This window comes from Myxocyprinus asiaticus, chromosome 1 (assembly GCF_019703515.2).
Source record: "Myxocyprinus asiaticus isolate MX2 ecotype Aquarium Trade chromosome 1, UBuf_Myxa_2, whole genome shotgun sequence".
NCBI classification, from domain to species: domain Eukaryota; kingdom Metazoa; phylum Chordata; class Actinopteri; order Cypriniformes; family Catostomidae; genus Myxocyprinus; species Myxocyprinus asiaticus.
In genome coordinates, this window is record NC_059344.1 from 27,129,864 (window position 1) to 27,146,089 (window position 16,226).

At 38.6% G+C, this 16,226-nt stretch overlaps 1 protein-coding gene and 1 pseudogene across 1 annotated transcript; one reads left to right on the forward strand and one right to left on the reverse strand.

Annotated features, from left to right (window-relative positions):
* Window positions 1-369: 369 nt before the first annotated feature.
* LOC127414756 (exosome complex component MTR3-like) lies at window positions 370-1,142 on the reverse strand (annotated as a pseudogene).
* Window positions 1,143-9,953: 8,811 nt separating this feature from the next.
* slc38a8b (solute carrier family 38 member 8b) lies at window positions 9,954-15,725 on the forward strand. The gene is made up of 10 exons (XM_051650937.1): window positions 9,954-10,151; window positions 11,669-11,867; window positions 12,942-13,095; window positions 13,313-13,417; window positions 14,327-14,384; window positions 14,591-14,705; window positions 14,844-14,991; window positions 15,101-15,300; window positions 15,406-15,457; window positions 15,623-15,725. Exons 1-10 carry the CDS (start codon window positions 9,954-9,956, stop codon window positions 15,723-15,725), a joined length of 1,332 nt encoding a protein of 443 aa, XP_051506897.1.
* Window positions 15,726-16,226: the final 501 nt, after the last annotated feature.

Sequence of the window (16,226 nt, forward strand, 5' to 3'; positions counted from 1 at the left end):
TAATTTGTGTTGTGCAGAAGAAAGGCATACACATCTGGGATAGCATGAGGGTGAGTAAATGAAAGAACTTTCCATGTTGGGTGAACTATTCCTTTCATGGGGTATAAAGTGTGACAAGTGGCCCCAGTCTCCCCAGTCTGTAACTGCACATTTATTTGATCATTAGTGCCATATAATTAAGCTTGCTACAGACTGAAAGTGCAAATGAGCAATTCACTGCATTGCATGACGATAAAAATGTATTAACTTCTGTGTCAAAGTTTTTATATTATTATTTACATGAACAAATAAATAGTAAAAAAAAAAGTTATATTTATATATATATATATATATATATATATATATATATATATATATATATATAATTTATTATTTCTCAGGTGGTGGAGCTTTTCTCTTCACGGCTCGTATCAGAGCTTGCTGCACCACCGGGTAGAGTTTGAGACAGCCGTCTATGCATGTTCTCACAGCATCTCCCCGTCCGCATTCAGACCAGACACTTGGTTCAGATTGGGAAGAAGGGCCACAGTGACACATTCCTGATTCTCCCCGTGTTTCGCTCCTGCCAGTTCCCACACTCCTCTGTGTATGATGGGTCAATGAGGCAAGAGTCTCCATTCTGCCGCAGCACACAACACAACACCACATCCACATCGTACATTTCGATACCAGCATTCGCAAGCGCCAGAGAGGCGCATGTGCCTGCATGTGCGAGAATCGAGCCGTCATTCTCCAAAACCATGACGTTAACCTCAATATGAGAGCGTGGATATCTGTGCAGGCACACTCCTGGCTGCAGGCTCTCGAGCTGAGTGGCGGACAGGTCTCTCTCTCCTCGCTGCCCTGGATCCAGGCGCCCCGTTTCATGCAGGATAACGGCGCGAGCCTGAAGTCGCAAAGAAGGCGACCGGTTTTCATGTCGGTTTTGTCTTTGCGTTCAGTTTCTCGTGGGCCGACACAGAACATATGATATTGGTGTTGCCAGCCTCGAGGTAAGCCGAGCCCTTCGCCTAATTGATGAGCCCACAGCGCGCGCACACTGGCCGGACATCCCCATTCCCTCGGAATTTGTTTGGGGAAAAAAAGAGCAGCGGGAACTGAGATTCCTCAGGTCCACGGATACGTTTAGTGTCAACCGGCATTTTCAGTAAACCCACGTGTTTATGAGCAGATAACTTTCTCAGGAGCGATCATGTTCAAGGAAGGTACTGCGACAGGATACTGCTAGTTGTAAACTACCGCCATCTGTCGGACAGGTGTGACAAGACGCAAAGCTAGACATGATGGATTGCGAGGGAACTTTTTTTATCGATGAAGAAAGACCATTGATGAAACGTGTAACCTATAGTTATAGTATAAGGATATAAACAATGCAAAACCTGAACTTTATTCATACATTAAATACAGGTGCATCTCAATAAATTAGAATGTCGTGGAAAAGTTCATTTATTTCAGTAATTCAACTCAAATTGTGAAACTCGTGTATTAAATAAATTCAATGCACACAGACTGAAGTAGTTTAAGTCTTTGGTTCTTTTAATTGTGATGATTTTGGCTCACATTTAACAAAAACCCACCAATTCACTATCTCAAAAAATTAGAATACATCATAAGACCAATAAAAAAAACATTTTTAGTGAATTGTTAGCCTTCTGGAAAGTATGTTCATTTACTGTATATGTACTCAATACTTGGTAGGGGCTCCTTTTGCTTTAATTACTGCCTCAATTCGGCGTGGGATGGAGGTGATCAGTTTGTGGCACTGCTGAGGTGGTATGGATGCCCAGGTTTCTTTGACAGTGGCCTTCAGCTCCTCTGCATTTTTTGGTCTCTTGTTTCTCATTTTCCTCTTGACAATACCCCATAGATTCTCTATGGGGTTCAGGTCTGGTGAGTTTGCTGGCCAGTCAAGCACACCAACACCATGGTCATTTAACCAACTTTTGGTGCTTTTGGCAGTGTGGGCAGGTGCCAAATCCTGCTGGAAAATGAAATCAGCATCTTTAAAAAGCTGGTCAGCAGAAGGAAGCATGAAGTGCTCCAAAAGTTCTTGGTAAACGGGTGCAGTGACTTTGGTTTTCAAAAAACACAATGGACCAACACCAGCAGATGACATTGCACCCCAAATCATCACAGACTGTGGAAACTTAACACTGGACTTCAAGCAACTTGGGCTATGAGCTTCTCCACCCTTCCTCCAGACTCTAGGACCTTGGTTTCCAAATGAAATACAAAACTTGCTCTCATCTGAAAAGAGGACTTTGGACCACTGGGCAACAGTCCAGTTCTTCTTCTCCTTAGCCCAGGTAAGACGCCTCTGACGTTGTCTGTGGTTCAGGAGTGGCTTAACAAGAGGAATACAACAACTGTAGCCAAATTCCTTGACATGTCTGTGTGTGGTGGCTCTTGATGCCTTGACCCCAGCCGCAGTCCATTCCTTGTGAAGTTCACCCAAATTCTTGAATCGATTTTGCTTGACAATCATAAGGCTGCGGTTTTCTCAGTTGGTTGTGCATCTTTTTCTTCCACACTTTTTCCTTCCACTCAACTTTCTGTTAACATGCTTGGTTACAGCACTCTGTGAACAGCCAGCTTCTTTGGCAATGAATGTTTGTGGCTTACCCTCCTTGTGAAGGGTGTTAATGATTGTCTTCTGGACAACTGTCAGATCAGCAGTCTTCCCCATGATTGTGTAGCCTAGTGAACCAAACTGAGAGACCATTTTGAAGGCTCAGGAAACCTTTGCAGGTGTTTTGAGTTGATTAGCTGATTGGCATGTCACCATATTCTAATTTTTTGAGATAGTGAATTGGTGGGTTTTTGTTAAATGTGAGCCAAAATCATCACAATTAAAAGAACCAAAGACTTAAACTACTTCAGTCTGTGTGCATTGAATTTATTTAATACACGAATTTCACAATTTGAGTTCAATTACTGAAATAAATGAACTTTTCCACGACATTCTAATTTATTGAGATGCACCTGTAAGTGCGCATGACATAGGCCCATTTTTGCATTGGCTACACTTGAATTCAAGGAATAGTTCACCCAAAAATGAAAATTCTCTCATTTACTCACCCTCATGCCATCCCAGATATGTATGACTTTCTTTATTCTACAGAACACAAACACTGATTTTTAAAAAATATCTCAGCTCTGTAGGACCATACAATGAAAGTGAATGATGACCAGAACTTGTAATCACCAAAAATAACATAAAGCAGCATAAGAGTAATCCATATGACTCCAGAGTAGAGGTCTGCACGATTAGATTTCTTGCGGCGCTGGGATTCAATTTCCGAGTTGAAGGCGGGAGCAGATGGTACTTCCATGAGATGTGGACGGGAGTGGGCGGTCAGAGAAGAGCCAGAAAAATCCGATGTGGATCTCTTTTTTTTATTTTTAGTAATTAAAAAACGTGTAACAGTTCAAGGATGGGCAAGGAGGAGGCGGGAACCGGCTGAACAGTAAACAAAGTTTTAATGTCAAACTTAACTTAAAACAAACATAATCAAACATAGTCACACATGCAACATGAAGTGTGTCTCTCTCCCAAACTGGCGCCTCCGGCTCCCCTTTATCTCACTCTCCCGCTGATCAGCTGATTCAGTGCCAGCTGTACACCATCACGGCGCGGCCATGCCCTCCTCCTCATCACACTCCTTCCCCGGGGCCGGGGCGCCACCGGTCTCATATCCAATATTTAGAGCTGGCAGGTAGTCAACGGCTTTAGAAGAATGGCAGATCAAAGCGCACACACTGTTATCAAAGGATGTGAAACTCGGACTACAAAATGGTCAATTTAGTGTCAAGAAACCAACATCAGGCAAGTCAAATTGCCGTAATTTTCACGTCGTCTGATAAGAGCAATAACAGAAAAAAATGTTCTTTGTGTACACTTGTCGTCTATTTGTATGGATTTTGCTCTATATGTAAATCAAATGTGGGTTTGCGGGAGTGGGAGGGAAGAAAATCACTGCGGGCAGAGAGCGGGTGAACATGGAGTATTCGGGTGCGGGATAGAAACTTGCAGGCTGGAGCGGGATGGAAAAACCAGTCCCATACAGACCTCTATTCCAATGGTTAAATCCATGTCTTCAGAAGCAATATGATAAGTGTGGGTGAGAAACAGAAATAAGCCGCTTATTCACTGCACCATGCAACACTATTTGTGCCATGTGCCAGACCGGAAGTGATGTATTCATGCAAAATTATCTGCACAAAATGAGAAATATCAATGGATTTTGTCCTTAACTCTATTCTAAACGCCTGCTACTTCTGTATTTTCGACAGTTTGTAGAAGTCGGAAATGATTGTTTACATTACAAATATATCACAAAAGTTTCTGTAATTACAGTAAATGTGATTAAATGTGTGGATTTGTCATTTATTTCTGCACACACAAAACCTACATATTTAAAATCAGATCTATGAATTTATTCTATTATTCATTTCTTTTCATAAAATCCTTCATAAATGAGTTGTCAGTCATGAACCAAACCAACCAGCTTCGAGGTGAATCTCAACATAACAAACTTTCCAACATTCCAAAAAAGTGCATCATCTGGGTACTCGTAGTTCACTAGTTTTTGCTGCATTTTCAGTGTAAACATACTACTCGCACTACTTATACTTCAAAACGACGTAAAATAGTGCAGAAGTGTGCGGTTTGGGATGCACCTTTTCACTGTCAAATTCATCTTCTTTTGGCGATTCGCATTCTTTGTGCATATCAGAGAATTTATAGTAAAAAAGAACTGTCGATTAAGCTCAATCGACAGCATTTGTGTCGTAATGTTGATTACCACAAAATTTTATTTAGACTCGTACGTCCTTTTCGAGGTTGCAGTGAGACACTTACAATGGAAGTGTATGTGGCCAATTTTTGGAGGGTTTAAACAGAAATGTGAAGCTTATAATTTTATAAAAGCACTTGCATTAATTCTTCTGTTAAAACTTGTGTATTATTTGAGCTGTAAAGTTGTTTAAATGGTCATTTTTACAGTCGTTTTGGGGTTTTAGTGTTTGATGACATTACATTGTCATGGTAACAAAGTTGTAAAATTGGCAATAACTTTACACAGAAAAGGTTAGTAAGCAATTTTGTCACTCTGAAATCATGGTAACACGCATATTCTTTATGTTTTGTGGCTATATTTTTGAAACTTGAGTATTTAACGTTTGCTGATTAGCCCCCATTCACTTCCATTGTAAGTGCCACACTGGAACCAAGATTTTTGCAAGTCAAAATACATTTTTGTAGTAATCAACATTATGCCACAAATGCTGTCGATTGAGCTTAACTTTTGAATTGAACCCGGAATATTCCTTTAAAGGAATAGTTCACCCAAAAATTTGAATTCTCTCATCATTTACTCACCCTCATCCCATCCCAGATGTGTATGACTTTCTTTTTCTGCAGAACACAAACAAAGATTTTTAACAGAACATCTCAGCTCTGAAGGTCCAAAAAGCACATAAAGGCAGCATAAAAATAATCCAAAAATCTCCAGTGGTTAAATCTACAGTATATCTTCACAAGCGATATGATAGGTGTGCGTGAGAAACAGATCAATAAGTCCTTTTTTACTATAAATTCTTCTCCCTGGTGGCGATATGCACAAAGAATGCGAATTGCAAAAAAACAAAAGAATGTGAAATTGAAAGTGGAGATTTATTGTCACCAAGAAGGTCACTGGTTCGAGTCCTGGCTCAGCCTGGGCCTTTCTGTGTGTGGAGTTTCCCCGTCGGTCCAAGGATAGGTCTCGTGTATTGGAGACTCTAAATTTCCCGTAGGTATGAGAGAGAGTGTGAATGTGTTGGACTGTGTATTTAGTACTGTGATGGACTGGCCACCTGTCCAGGGTGTTTCCATGCCTTTGGCCTGAGACAGCTGGTATAGGCTCAAACACTCCCCTTACCCTACATAGGACAAGCAAGAAAATGGCTGGATGGATTTAGTCAGATTAAATAACATTATTGTCTTGAATAAATGTTACCACATTAAGCACATTTGTTTAGGTTACCCGACAAATTTTTTTTTTTTAGTGTACACTACCTAACTTTGATCTCTTCATCGTCTGTTACAGGGAACATTGATTTAATGGCAAAATGACAGATAATGCTGTACTATAAGTGGTTTGCATGGCAGGAATGTCAAAGCTCTACAATGCAGGCTTGTTAGATTTGATTTGAATAATTGGTATTGGTATATCTTCATTAAATAAATACACAGTGTAAACATTAGCAGTATATTATCTTTAATTCTCTCCAGAAAATCGAAATGTAAAATGCTGATATAGGCTGACACAAACGGCATTATAATAACTTGTCAGTGCTGGGTAGATTGCTTCTGAATTATAATCTGGTGCTGATTACAAATACATGACTGAAACTAGTCTGTAACGTAATCTCTAGGATTACATTTTTAAGGTAATATAATCAGATTGTTTTCAGATTACTTTGGATTTCTTCTGACCTAATTCTTGGTTATTTTATGTCACTTTAAGTAGAATAAACTGATACTGTTAGATTCACACCAGCTGATACGCTCATTCACCACAAGAGTTCCTCATTGTCCCAATACTAACCAAGACTCACCACACCTGTGCCCAATCTAATACTTGTTTCCCTGAGAGTATAAATGCCCTATTCCTTCAGTTACTTTCTGTGAAGTATAGTTTGTCTCTCATAGCTGCAATTCTGAGAGTTACTCGTGTACATTGCCTGTCCATTTATCTAGACTACTTACTCTCTTTGGACCTTGATATCTGCCTTGCCCATTGGATTTGTTCTGCCTAGAGTACATTTGCCTCCTGTGGTTTTGACCCTTCCCTGTCTTGACTGTGAGTTTGCTCCTTCAAATAAAATTCTCTGCACATGGATCCTACCTGATCTCCAGTGTCTTCTGAGCTGCAGATACCATTCTGACAATGTTGCTTAAATGCATCAAATAAATTTACTTAATGAATCAAAATATAACCAGTGTCATGATTGGCAGACAAATTGTTTTAAGGGGATGGAAGGCTGCTAGAGCACCCTCATTTCAAGAATGGTGCACAGGAAATGGGGAGGGTGGCAGCTTTTGGGGAAGTGGGATTCCTTTGATGGGAAATGGGGAAGCTATTTGGCATTTTTGGAGGGCTCTCGGGGAGGGGCAGTGGAGAGAGAAGTTTAGTTTTAAATCTGTGTGATTATATATATTGTTTTTTTTTTTGTGTGTGTCTATAATAATTTGTGACCACAGGGATGTTGTTGAGGGTCAGGTTGGGGATTGGGTGGGGTAATAGTGGGGTTAAAGATTGATTCTGTATATAAACTCGGCAAAAAAAGAAACATCCCTTTTTCAGGACACTGTATTTTAAAGATAATTTTGTAAAATCCAAATAACTCTACAGCTCTTTATTGTAAAGAGTTTAAACAATGTTTTCCATGCTTGTTCAATGAACCATAAACAATTAATGAATATGCACCTGTGGAACGGTGATTAAGACACTAACAGCTTACAGACGGTAGACAATTAAGGTCACAGTTACAAAAACTTAGGACACTAAAGAGACCTTTCTACTGACTCTGAAATACACCAAGAGAAAGATGCCCAGGGTCCCAGCTCAACTGCGTGAACGTGCCTTAGGCATGCTGCATGGAGGCATGAGGACTGCAGATGTGGCCAGGGCAATAAATTGCAATGTCCGTACTGTGAGATGCCTAAGACAGCGTTACAGGGAGACAGGAAGGACAGCTGATCGTCCTCGCAGTGGCAGACCACGTGTAACAAAACCTGCACAGGATCGGTACATCCGAATATCACACCTGCGGGACAGGTACAGGATGGCAACAACAACTGCCCGAGTTACACCAGGAACGCACAATCCCTCCATCAGTGCTCAGACTGTCCGCAATAGGCTGAGAGAGGCTGGACTGAGGGCTTGTAAGCCTGTTGTAAGGCAGGTCCTTACCAGACATCACCAGCAACAACGTCGCCTATGGGCACAAACCCACCTTCGCTGGACCAGACAGGACTGGCAAAAAGTGCTCTTCACTGATGAGTCATGGTTTTGTCTCACCAGGGGTGATGGTCGGACTCGCGTTTATCATCGAAGGAATGAGCATTACACCGAGGCTTGTACTCTGGAGCGGGATCGATTTGGAGGTGGAGTGTCCGTCATGGTCTGGGGCGGTGTGTCACAGCATCATCGGACTGAGCTTGTTGTCATTGCAGGAAATCTCAACGCTGTGCATTACAGGGAAGACATCCTCCTCCCTCATGTGGTACCCTTCCTGCAGGCTCATCATGATATGACCCTCCAGCATGACAATGCCACCAGCCATACTGCTCGTTCTGTGTGTGATTTCCTGCAAGACAGGAATGTCAGTGTTCTGCTCATGGCCAGTGAAGAGCCTGGATCTCAATCCCATTGAGCACGTCTGGGACCTGTTGGATCGGAGGGTGAGGGCTAGGGCCATTCCCCCCAGAAATGTCCGGGAGCTTGCAAATGCCTTGGTGGAAGAGTGGGTAACATCTCACAGCATGAACTGGCAAATCTGGTGCAGTCCATGAGGAGGAGATGCACTGCAGTACTTAATGCAGCTGGTGGCCACACCAGATACTGTCTGTTACTTTTGACTTTGTTCAGGGACACATTATTCCATTTCTGTTAGTCACATGTCTGTGAAACTTGTTCAGTTTATGTCTTAGTTTTTGAATGTTTTTATGTTCATACAAATATTTACACATGTTAAGTTTGCTTGAAAATAAAAGCATTTGAAAGTGAGAGGATGTTTCTTTTTTTGCTGAGTTTATATGTTTTGCTTTTCTTTGTTTTATATATATATGAATCAAAAAATGTTAATCAGAAAAAATTAATCAAGATATTAGAACTGATTTTTGTGTTTGTGTTTTACTCAATATTTCCCTGTATCTGAGTAAAATAAAAAATGCACTCAAAATGATCTTACGCCAGCAATTTTGGCATTACAAATGCCATCCATATGTGGTACAGATCAGACCAGTTATATTTGTGAATCAATGTAAAAAATGGGTTGTCACAAGCACAGTCATGTACATTTTTGTAGCTGAGTTCAGAAGCAATTTGCAATACTAAAAGTAACTTACCACACTAATGCAATTAGAAAACACTCAAATATGGACGTATATCAGCAATAGGCTGATTTAAAAATTAAAAAGAATTAGAGGGATCAATTAATTATGGGGTAAAAGGCCCCCAGGGAGTTTATAGTGATATTGTGTACATATAAGAGTAATAGTTATAATATAAATTTGTCAGCTAATGAAAATAATTATTAAAACAGCAAGCCCCGTTGTACCCTACTTGATTTCTGTAATCTGATTACGTAATCCAGACTACATGTAATACGTTATACTGAGCACTGACAACTAAAAATGGCCATATTCACGTCTTCATTTCCTTCAAAATGTAATCAAAGCAAAGCAATAGGAGTTCATAAACTGGCACGTGCCTCAAGTGAGAGCTTTAAATGAATGTTTACTCAAGTGGTTCAAGCAGGGTCGCAAGACGAGCACTAATTAAATGTACACAGCCTTTCACTTTTGAAAATAACACCATGAATGCTCACTGTTCAACAGATAACGAGGGTCTAATTTAAGAGGACAGTTGCAGTGCCTAAATCGTTCTTGTGTGAAATCACCAGCAGATTCCTCCTAATGTGCATCTTTAGAGAAGCAATCATTTAAGCTCGAAACCCACTATTACAAACGCTAACAAGTCTTTACAATATTTCTCACCCTGGGATGACATTTTTAAGGGGGCTTACTTGAGGCAGCTGCTTCACTCGCCAAACTAAATTGAACCACGAGTTTAGAGCAGTCAAGTGCGGATGCATTGGGAAAACGCTCCATAGCTTTTTGCTACATTGTTTTTATCTCCGAATCAAATTTTCTTGATACATCCTCGTGCCGCTTGAGGAAGTCCATGGAGGAGCTAGCCCGGGAGAGCATCCGCAGCATCAGTCTCCTATCCAAACCTGCGCGGGGTTCGGAAGTCCCACGCCTCGGCTCATTTGGAGCTATTTTCATCATGCTTAAATCCGCCCTCGGCGCGGGTCTGCTTAACTTTCCCTGGGCTTTTGAGAAGGCTGGCGGCGTGAATACCGCCATCAGTGTGGAGATGGTGTGTTACATTTCTAACAAATGTCGATAAGTCGTTTTTTTACGCTAGAGCTTTACACAGGTAATGGAGTGTTTTGCTCCCTTGCTCTCAATATTCAGCTTCATTTTGGAAAGATTACATCATAATATCCTTGAAGTACTTATAATGCTAGCGCTACATTTGTTTCTGATATTGATCTGATCTACAAGCATTTGGGAGTGTGAAAAACCCTCACTCAAAAAATAAATACTTTAATTTGAATAATAATTTAAAAATCCTCAATTTTATTACATCAAAGGGTTAGTTAACCCAAAAAATAAAATTCTCTCATCATTTACTCACCCACAAGCTATCCCAGATGTGTATGACTGTCTTTCTTCTGCAGAACACAAACAAAGATTTTTAGAAGAATATCTCAGCTCTGTAAGTCCATTCAATGCAAGTGAATGGTGGCCAGAACTTTGGAGCTCTAAAAAAGCACATAAAGGCAGTATAAAAGTAATTTAAAAATTTTTAAACACTGCAGTGGTTAAATACATGTCATCAGAAGTGATATGATAAGTGTGGATGAGTAACAGATTAATTGTTAAATCCTTTTTGACTATGAATTCTCCTCCCTGTCCAATAGGTGGCGATATGCACGAAGAATGTGAATTGCCAAAAACAAAAGAAGAAGAAAATAAAAGTGGAGATTTATAGTAAAAAAAGGACTTACATTTTTATCTGTTTCTCATCCAAACTTATATCACTTCTGAAGATATGGATTTAACCACTGGAGTCGTATGGATTATTTTTATGCTGTCTATGTGCTTTTTGGACCTTAAAAGTTCTGGGAATGATTCACTTGCACTGATTGGACCTACAGATCTAGAGATATTCTTCTAAAATATTTATGTTTCGCAGAAAAAAGAAAGTCATACACATCTGGAATGACATGAGGGTGAAGAAATGATGTGAGAATTTAAATTTTTGTATGAACTATTCCTTTAAAGATGACTCAATTGAATTTGATGGAATTTTGTATTAAATAGAAATATGTAAATCTTATTATTATTTTATTATTATTAGTTTTTTTTGAATGCTCATTAATTTTTTAAGATGTGCTTGTTTATATTATGTTTGCTGTGTTCAGCTTACTCATGCGAATGCGATGCAGTTACTCACAGTGAGTCACAAATTAAATGAAAGGTGGTAGGTGTTTCAGAGAAAGCTACTGTCTTTAAAGTGTGTGTGGGTGACTGAGGGTCCATTTCTCTTTCCAGAGTAGCAGATCTTTAGCAAAGTTACCTCAAACTGACAGTGACCATTCTCAGTATATTACTAGATAGCATCTGCACTTGTGGTTTGTGCCTGTGTGTCAGGTTCCTCATGGGGTTTTGGAGTGCTCCTGAAAACTAGAAGTTCCTTGCCAGCCAGCTCACATAAAGCCTTACACAGTGGTGCTATTGTTAATGTAGCTGAATAGAGTAGCCTACATACAGTACATACATACATAGTGGGGTTTAAAGCAAATCAGCATCTTTCCTTCTGTTTCTCAGGTTTCTCTGGTATTTCTGATCAGCGGGTTGGTCATTCTCGGCTATGCCTCATCAATCAGTCGGCAGAACACGTATCATGATGTGGTGCGAGAAGTGTGTGGACAGAGGATCGGCCATCTGTGTGAGATCTGCTTTGTTTTCAACCTCTTCATGATCTCTGTCGCCTTTTTGGTGGTTGTGCAGGATCAACTGGATAAACGTAAGTATGGTGTTTGTGCCACTTTTTAATTCCATAACAGTCATTCTGTGTGTGCATGTGCCTGTCAAGCTGAACACAAATGAAGATTTTTAGAAGAATGTTTCAGCTCTGTAGGTCCTCACAATGGAAGTGGATGGGTGCCAAAATTTTGAAGCTCCAAAATCAACACAAAGGGAGCATAAAATGAATCCATAAGACTCCAGTGGTTAAATCCATGTGTTCAGACACGATATGATAGGTGTGGGTGAGAAACAGATCAATATTTAAGTCATTTTTATCATAAATTCTCCTCTCTGCCCAGTAGGGGGTGATATGCATTAAGACTGTGAATCACCAAAAACAGAAGAAGAAGAATGTGAAAGGGAGCGGGGGAGGATAATTTAAAGTAAAGAAAGGACTTAAATATTTATCTGTTGCTCACCCACACCTATCATATCGCTTCAGAAGACATAGATTTAACCACTGGAGTCATATGGATTACTTTTATGCTGACTTTATGTGGATTTTGGAGCTTCAAAAATGTGTTACCCATTCACTTGCATTGTATGGACCTACAGAGCTGAAATATTCTTCTAAAATTCTTTGTTTGTGTCCTGCTGAAGAAAGTCAAACACATCTGTGATGGCATGAGGGTGAGTAAATAATGAGATAATTGTAATTTTTGAGTGTCCCTTTTAGTGTGAGCAACTCTAACATCTATTACTTTGTATATGTTGTACATATGAGAGAGAGAGAGAGACATAATAAAGGGGTATCAAGGCGTATAAAAAGGGGTATCTATGCACATATGTTTCAGCATTTTTTTTCTTCATAATATCTTGTAAAAAAAAATTATTTTATATTGTATAGTGTATATTGTTACTATTATTTTTTTTTCAATCTTATTCACTATTTGGCACCTTATTTTAAATGTAATTTTAAATTAAATTAAATTAAATTATTTATTTTTTTCTTGTCAGTATTTGTTTGGCAATATTGTAAGTAAACACAATCATGCTCAATAAAGACAGAGAGAGAGAAAGAGAGAGGGAGAGAGATCCTGTCCTCTTAAATGTAATTGTTTGTGTGTTGCAGTGTGTCTGTCTCTGTATGAGACTGTGACAGGCACTACAGGAGACATGCCATATCATTGGTACACAGATCACCGTTTTGCACTCTTTGTCATGTGCCTTGTTATCATCCTCCCACTCTCAGTACCCAAAGAGATCGGCATCCAGAAATACACAAGGTATGTGTTAAAAAACGGATATAGTTTTCATTTAGTGCCTAGTGAATTAGTGAAGGATTTATATAACATTTAATACTATCATCATTTTAGGGTCTGGTTAAAAGTACTGCAGTACATAGTGCTTAGTTCCTTTTCCCCCACCTCGTTTCCTACATTTACTTGCCTTATCTATTACTATCTCTGATCACTTAAAGTTTGTTTGTGTTTATGTTGCTAGTGTGCTGGGAACTCTGGCTGCTACATACCTGAGCGTGGCTGTAATTGTGAAGTATTACCTGAAAGATGAGCATACAGCAGATATTACACCAGAGCACAGTGAAGGGTGAGTTTAGAGTTGATCTGAATAGAAATGTGTTATAAGTAGGGATGTCAATCAATTTTAATCAAATTAATTACATGATATGCAGATTAGTAAACCAAATTAATCACAATTAATTGCATAAATTAATATTTGCTCAATAAGGCCCCCAAATGAAAATAATTCAATACATAATTATAATTATAATAATTATGTATTTATTATAGAATAATATAATAAATATAGGTATATATGCATAACAAAATAATAATGTAAATATAACAATTACATTATTGTGGCAGACAAGCATTGATTTAAGTCTAATCATTAGACAATAAAAAATGTGTCTTTAAAGTCAATATATTATTTGCTTTATCTCCATATCATTGAACATAAGCCTGACACAAGCCTACTGTCAACAGCAATCTATCCAAGGTTTACTTGGGCTGTTCTCATAAGACAAGTTTTTGTGTATTCCGTCTGTACATGCATCAGATGGATGCTTTTGGAGCGTCTCACTGTGATTGCATTTGCCATTATCATTTTTAGGAGTGTCAAGTTAAATGTAGTTTGCAGCTTTGCAAAACGTGTCTAGGGACACTTGCACTCTAATCCATCTAGCTGTCTTTGAACAGCTGTCCGTTTGTTCCCTGTACAGCTGAAGCTGCGCTGACTGCCCATACTGACAGCGAATCACAAAAACAAGAAAGTGGTACCTCAAGCTTGAATTGTTCTGTTAGTGGAAAAATTCCTTATTACGGAATTTACATATGGCCAGGGGCATGATTAATTATTTAAAAAAAATGTTTTTTATTTTTTTACATTAACACACTGAATTAACACATTAAATCAACAGCCTTAGTTATAATGTGTTATATTTGATTTTCCATATGAGTGTACATCATTTTTACTTATGTTTTGTGTTTGTAACAGGTTGGACTCATTGGCCTCCATGTTCAGTGTGGTTCCTACTATCTGTTTTGGTTTCCAGGTCCGATTGTACAATCACTAGTACATTTTTGCATGAGCGGTTAAAACAATTTCCTTTGAATCTTTGACTATTTTGATTTTTCAAGGCTTATATGCTGAACTGTTTACTGTACTGTTTATTTATAATTTTATATTTTTGTTCAGATCAAAATATATATATTATTATATATGTATTATATATTATATTATATATTATTTATATTACAGTGTCACGAAGCATGTATTGCAATATACAGCAGCATGGAGAACAAAAAGATTACACATTGGGTCTTCATCTCGGTTACTTCTATGGTTTTCTGCCTGCTTATTTATACTCTTACAGGTGAGTTAATTGGCCAAATCCTCTGTGATATGCCCATATTTAAAGAGATCATTATTATCTTACTATGTGGAAATTAAGATATTGTGTAGACACTTTTATCTTACACTGAAAGACTGACACATTGTTGCAATACTGCAGGTGTGTTTGGCTTTCTTACATTTGGACGGGCAGTAGCCTCAGATATTCTGATGTCATATCCTGGAAATGATGTTGTGATGATTATTGCTAGGCTGCTGTTTGGGATTTCGATTATCACCATCTATCCTATAATATTGCTGTTGGGCAGGTACTGTTAACCATAAATACAGTTATTTGTATAGCTCACTGTGCTCACTGCACACATATACATACTGTATACACACACTCATGTGCCAATGGTTGTGTCTAATTCACAGGTCTGTGATTCTAACACAAATATTGCGCTTCTGGGAAAAACGGGCCTTAATTACATCTGTGATTGAGAGTCGGTGCCGTTTGATTCTAACAATTCTCTGGATCACTGTGACTCTCCTCATCGCCATCTATGTACCAGACATGAGTGAAGTCATCAGCGTAATTGGAGGAATTAGTGCCTTCTTTATCTTCATCTTTCCTGGTAAGACACTCAGTGATACAATACAATTTCATCCCACTTAGGGGTCAGCACACAAACATTCATGCACTTTCAGTCACAGAAACTTATCAAGCTGATTTTCTGCAGGGCTGTGCCTCATTTTCGCCATGCAGACAGAACCTATTAGTCACAGGAAGAGGTCAGTAATGTCTGTGTTTCTACTTTTCTATAATTTACCACCTTTTACTCATCATTTTCTGTACTTATTGTGCTGCAACTTCCAATTTTTTTAATTTTATTATTCTCTCTCTCTCTCTCTCTCTTACACACAATTTATTTAAATCATTTTGTCTTTCTCTTTCAGAACCCTCTTTACAGGCTGGGGTGTGGTTACTGTCATTACTGGAGCTTTTATCTTTGGCCAGAGCACCACTATAGCTGCTATGGAGTTGTTTCACAAATTCTAATCTTCATAATGACCATCCTCATCATTTGCAATATCATAGCCTCAGTAGAGTGTGTTGATTAATACGATTTATAAATGTCAAAGTTGATAAATTTCAATTTCAAGATGGTATAATATGATTGAACAGAATACTTTTAAATAAAAAAGTGCCTTGTGTTTATATTACTGTTCAGTTTTAGATCTGTTTGCCTTTGCTAATGAAATAGACAGAACGTATATTTTGTCTTATATAACTGTGTTTAGACAAGTATGGGCTTAGATAAATGTGTTGCATTTAATAACGGTCACTATTTATGTGGTATATGAGAGAATATACATATGAATATAAAGAATGATTTGTTTAAACATTAAATTTTAAGATTTTGCCTAAATGTGAGTTTGAAGTCTGAATTGAAATCTCAATTAAAGGGATAGTTCACCCAAAAATGAAAATGATCTCATAATTTACTCACCCTCATGCCATCCCAGATCTGTATGACTTTCTTTCTTCTGCAAAACACAG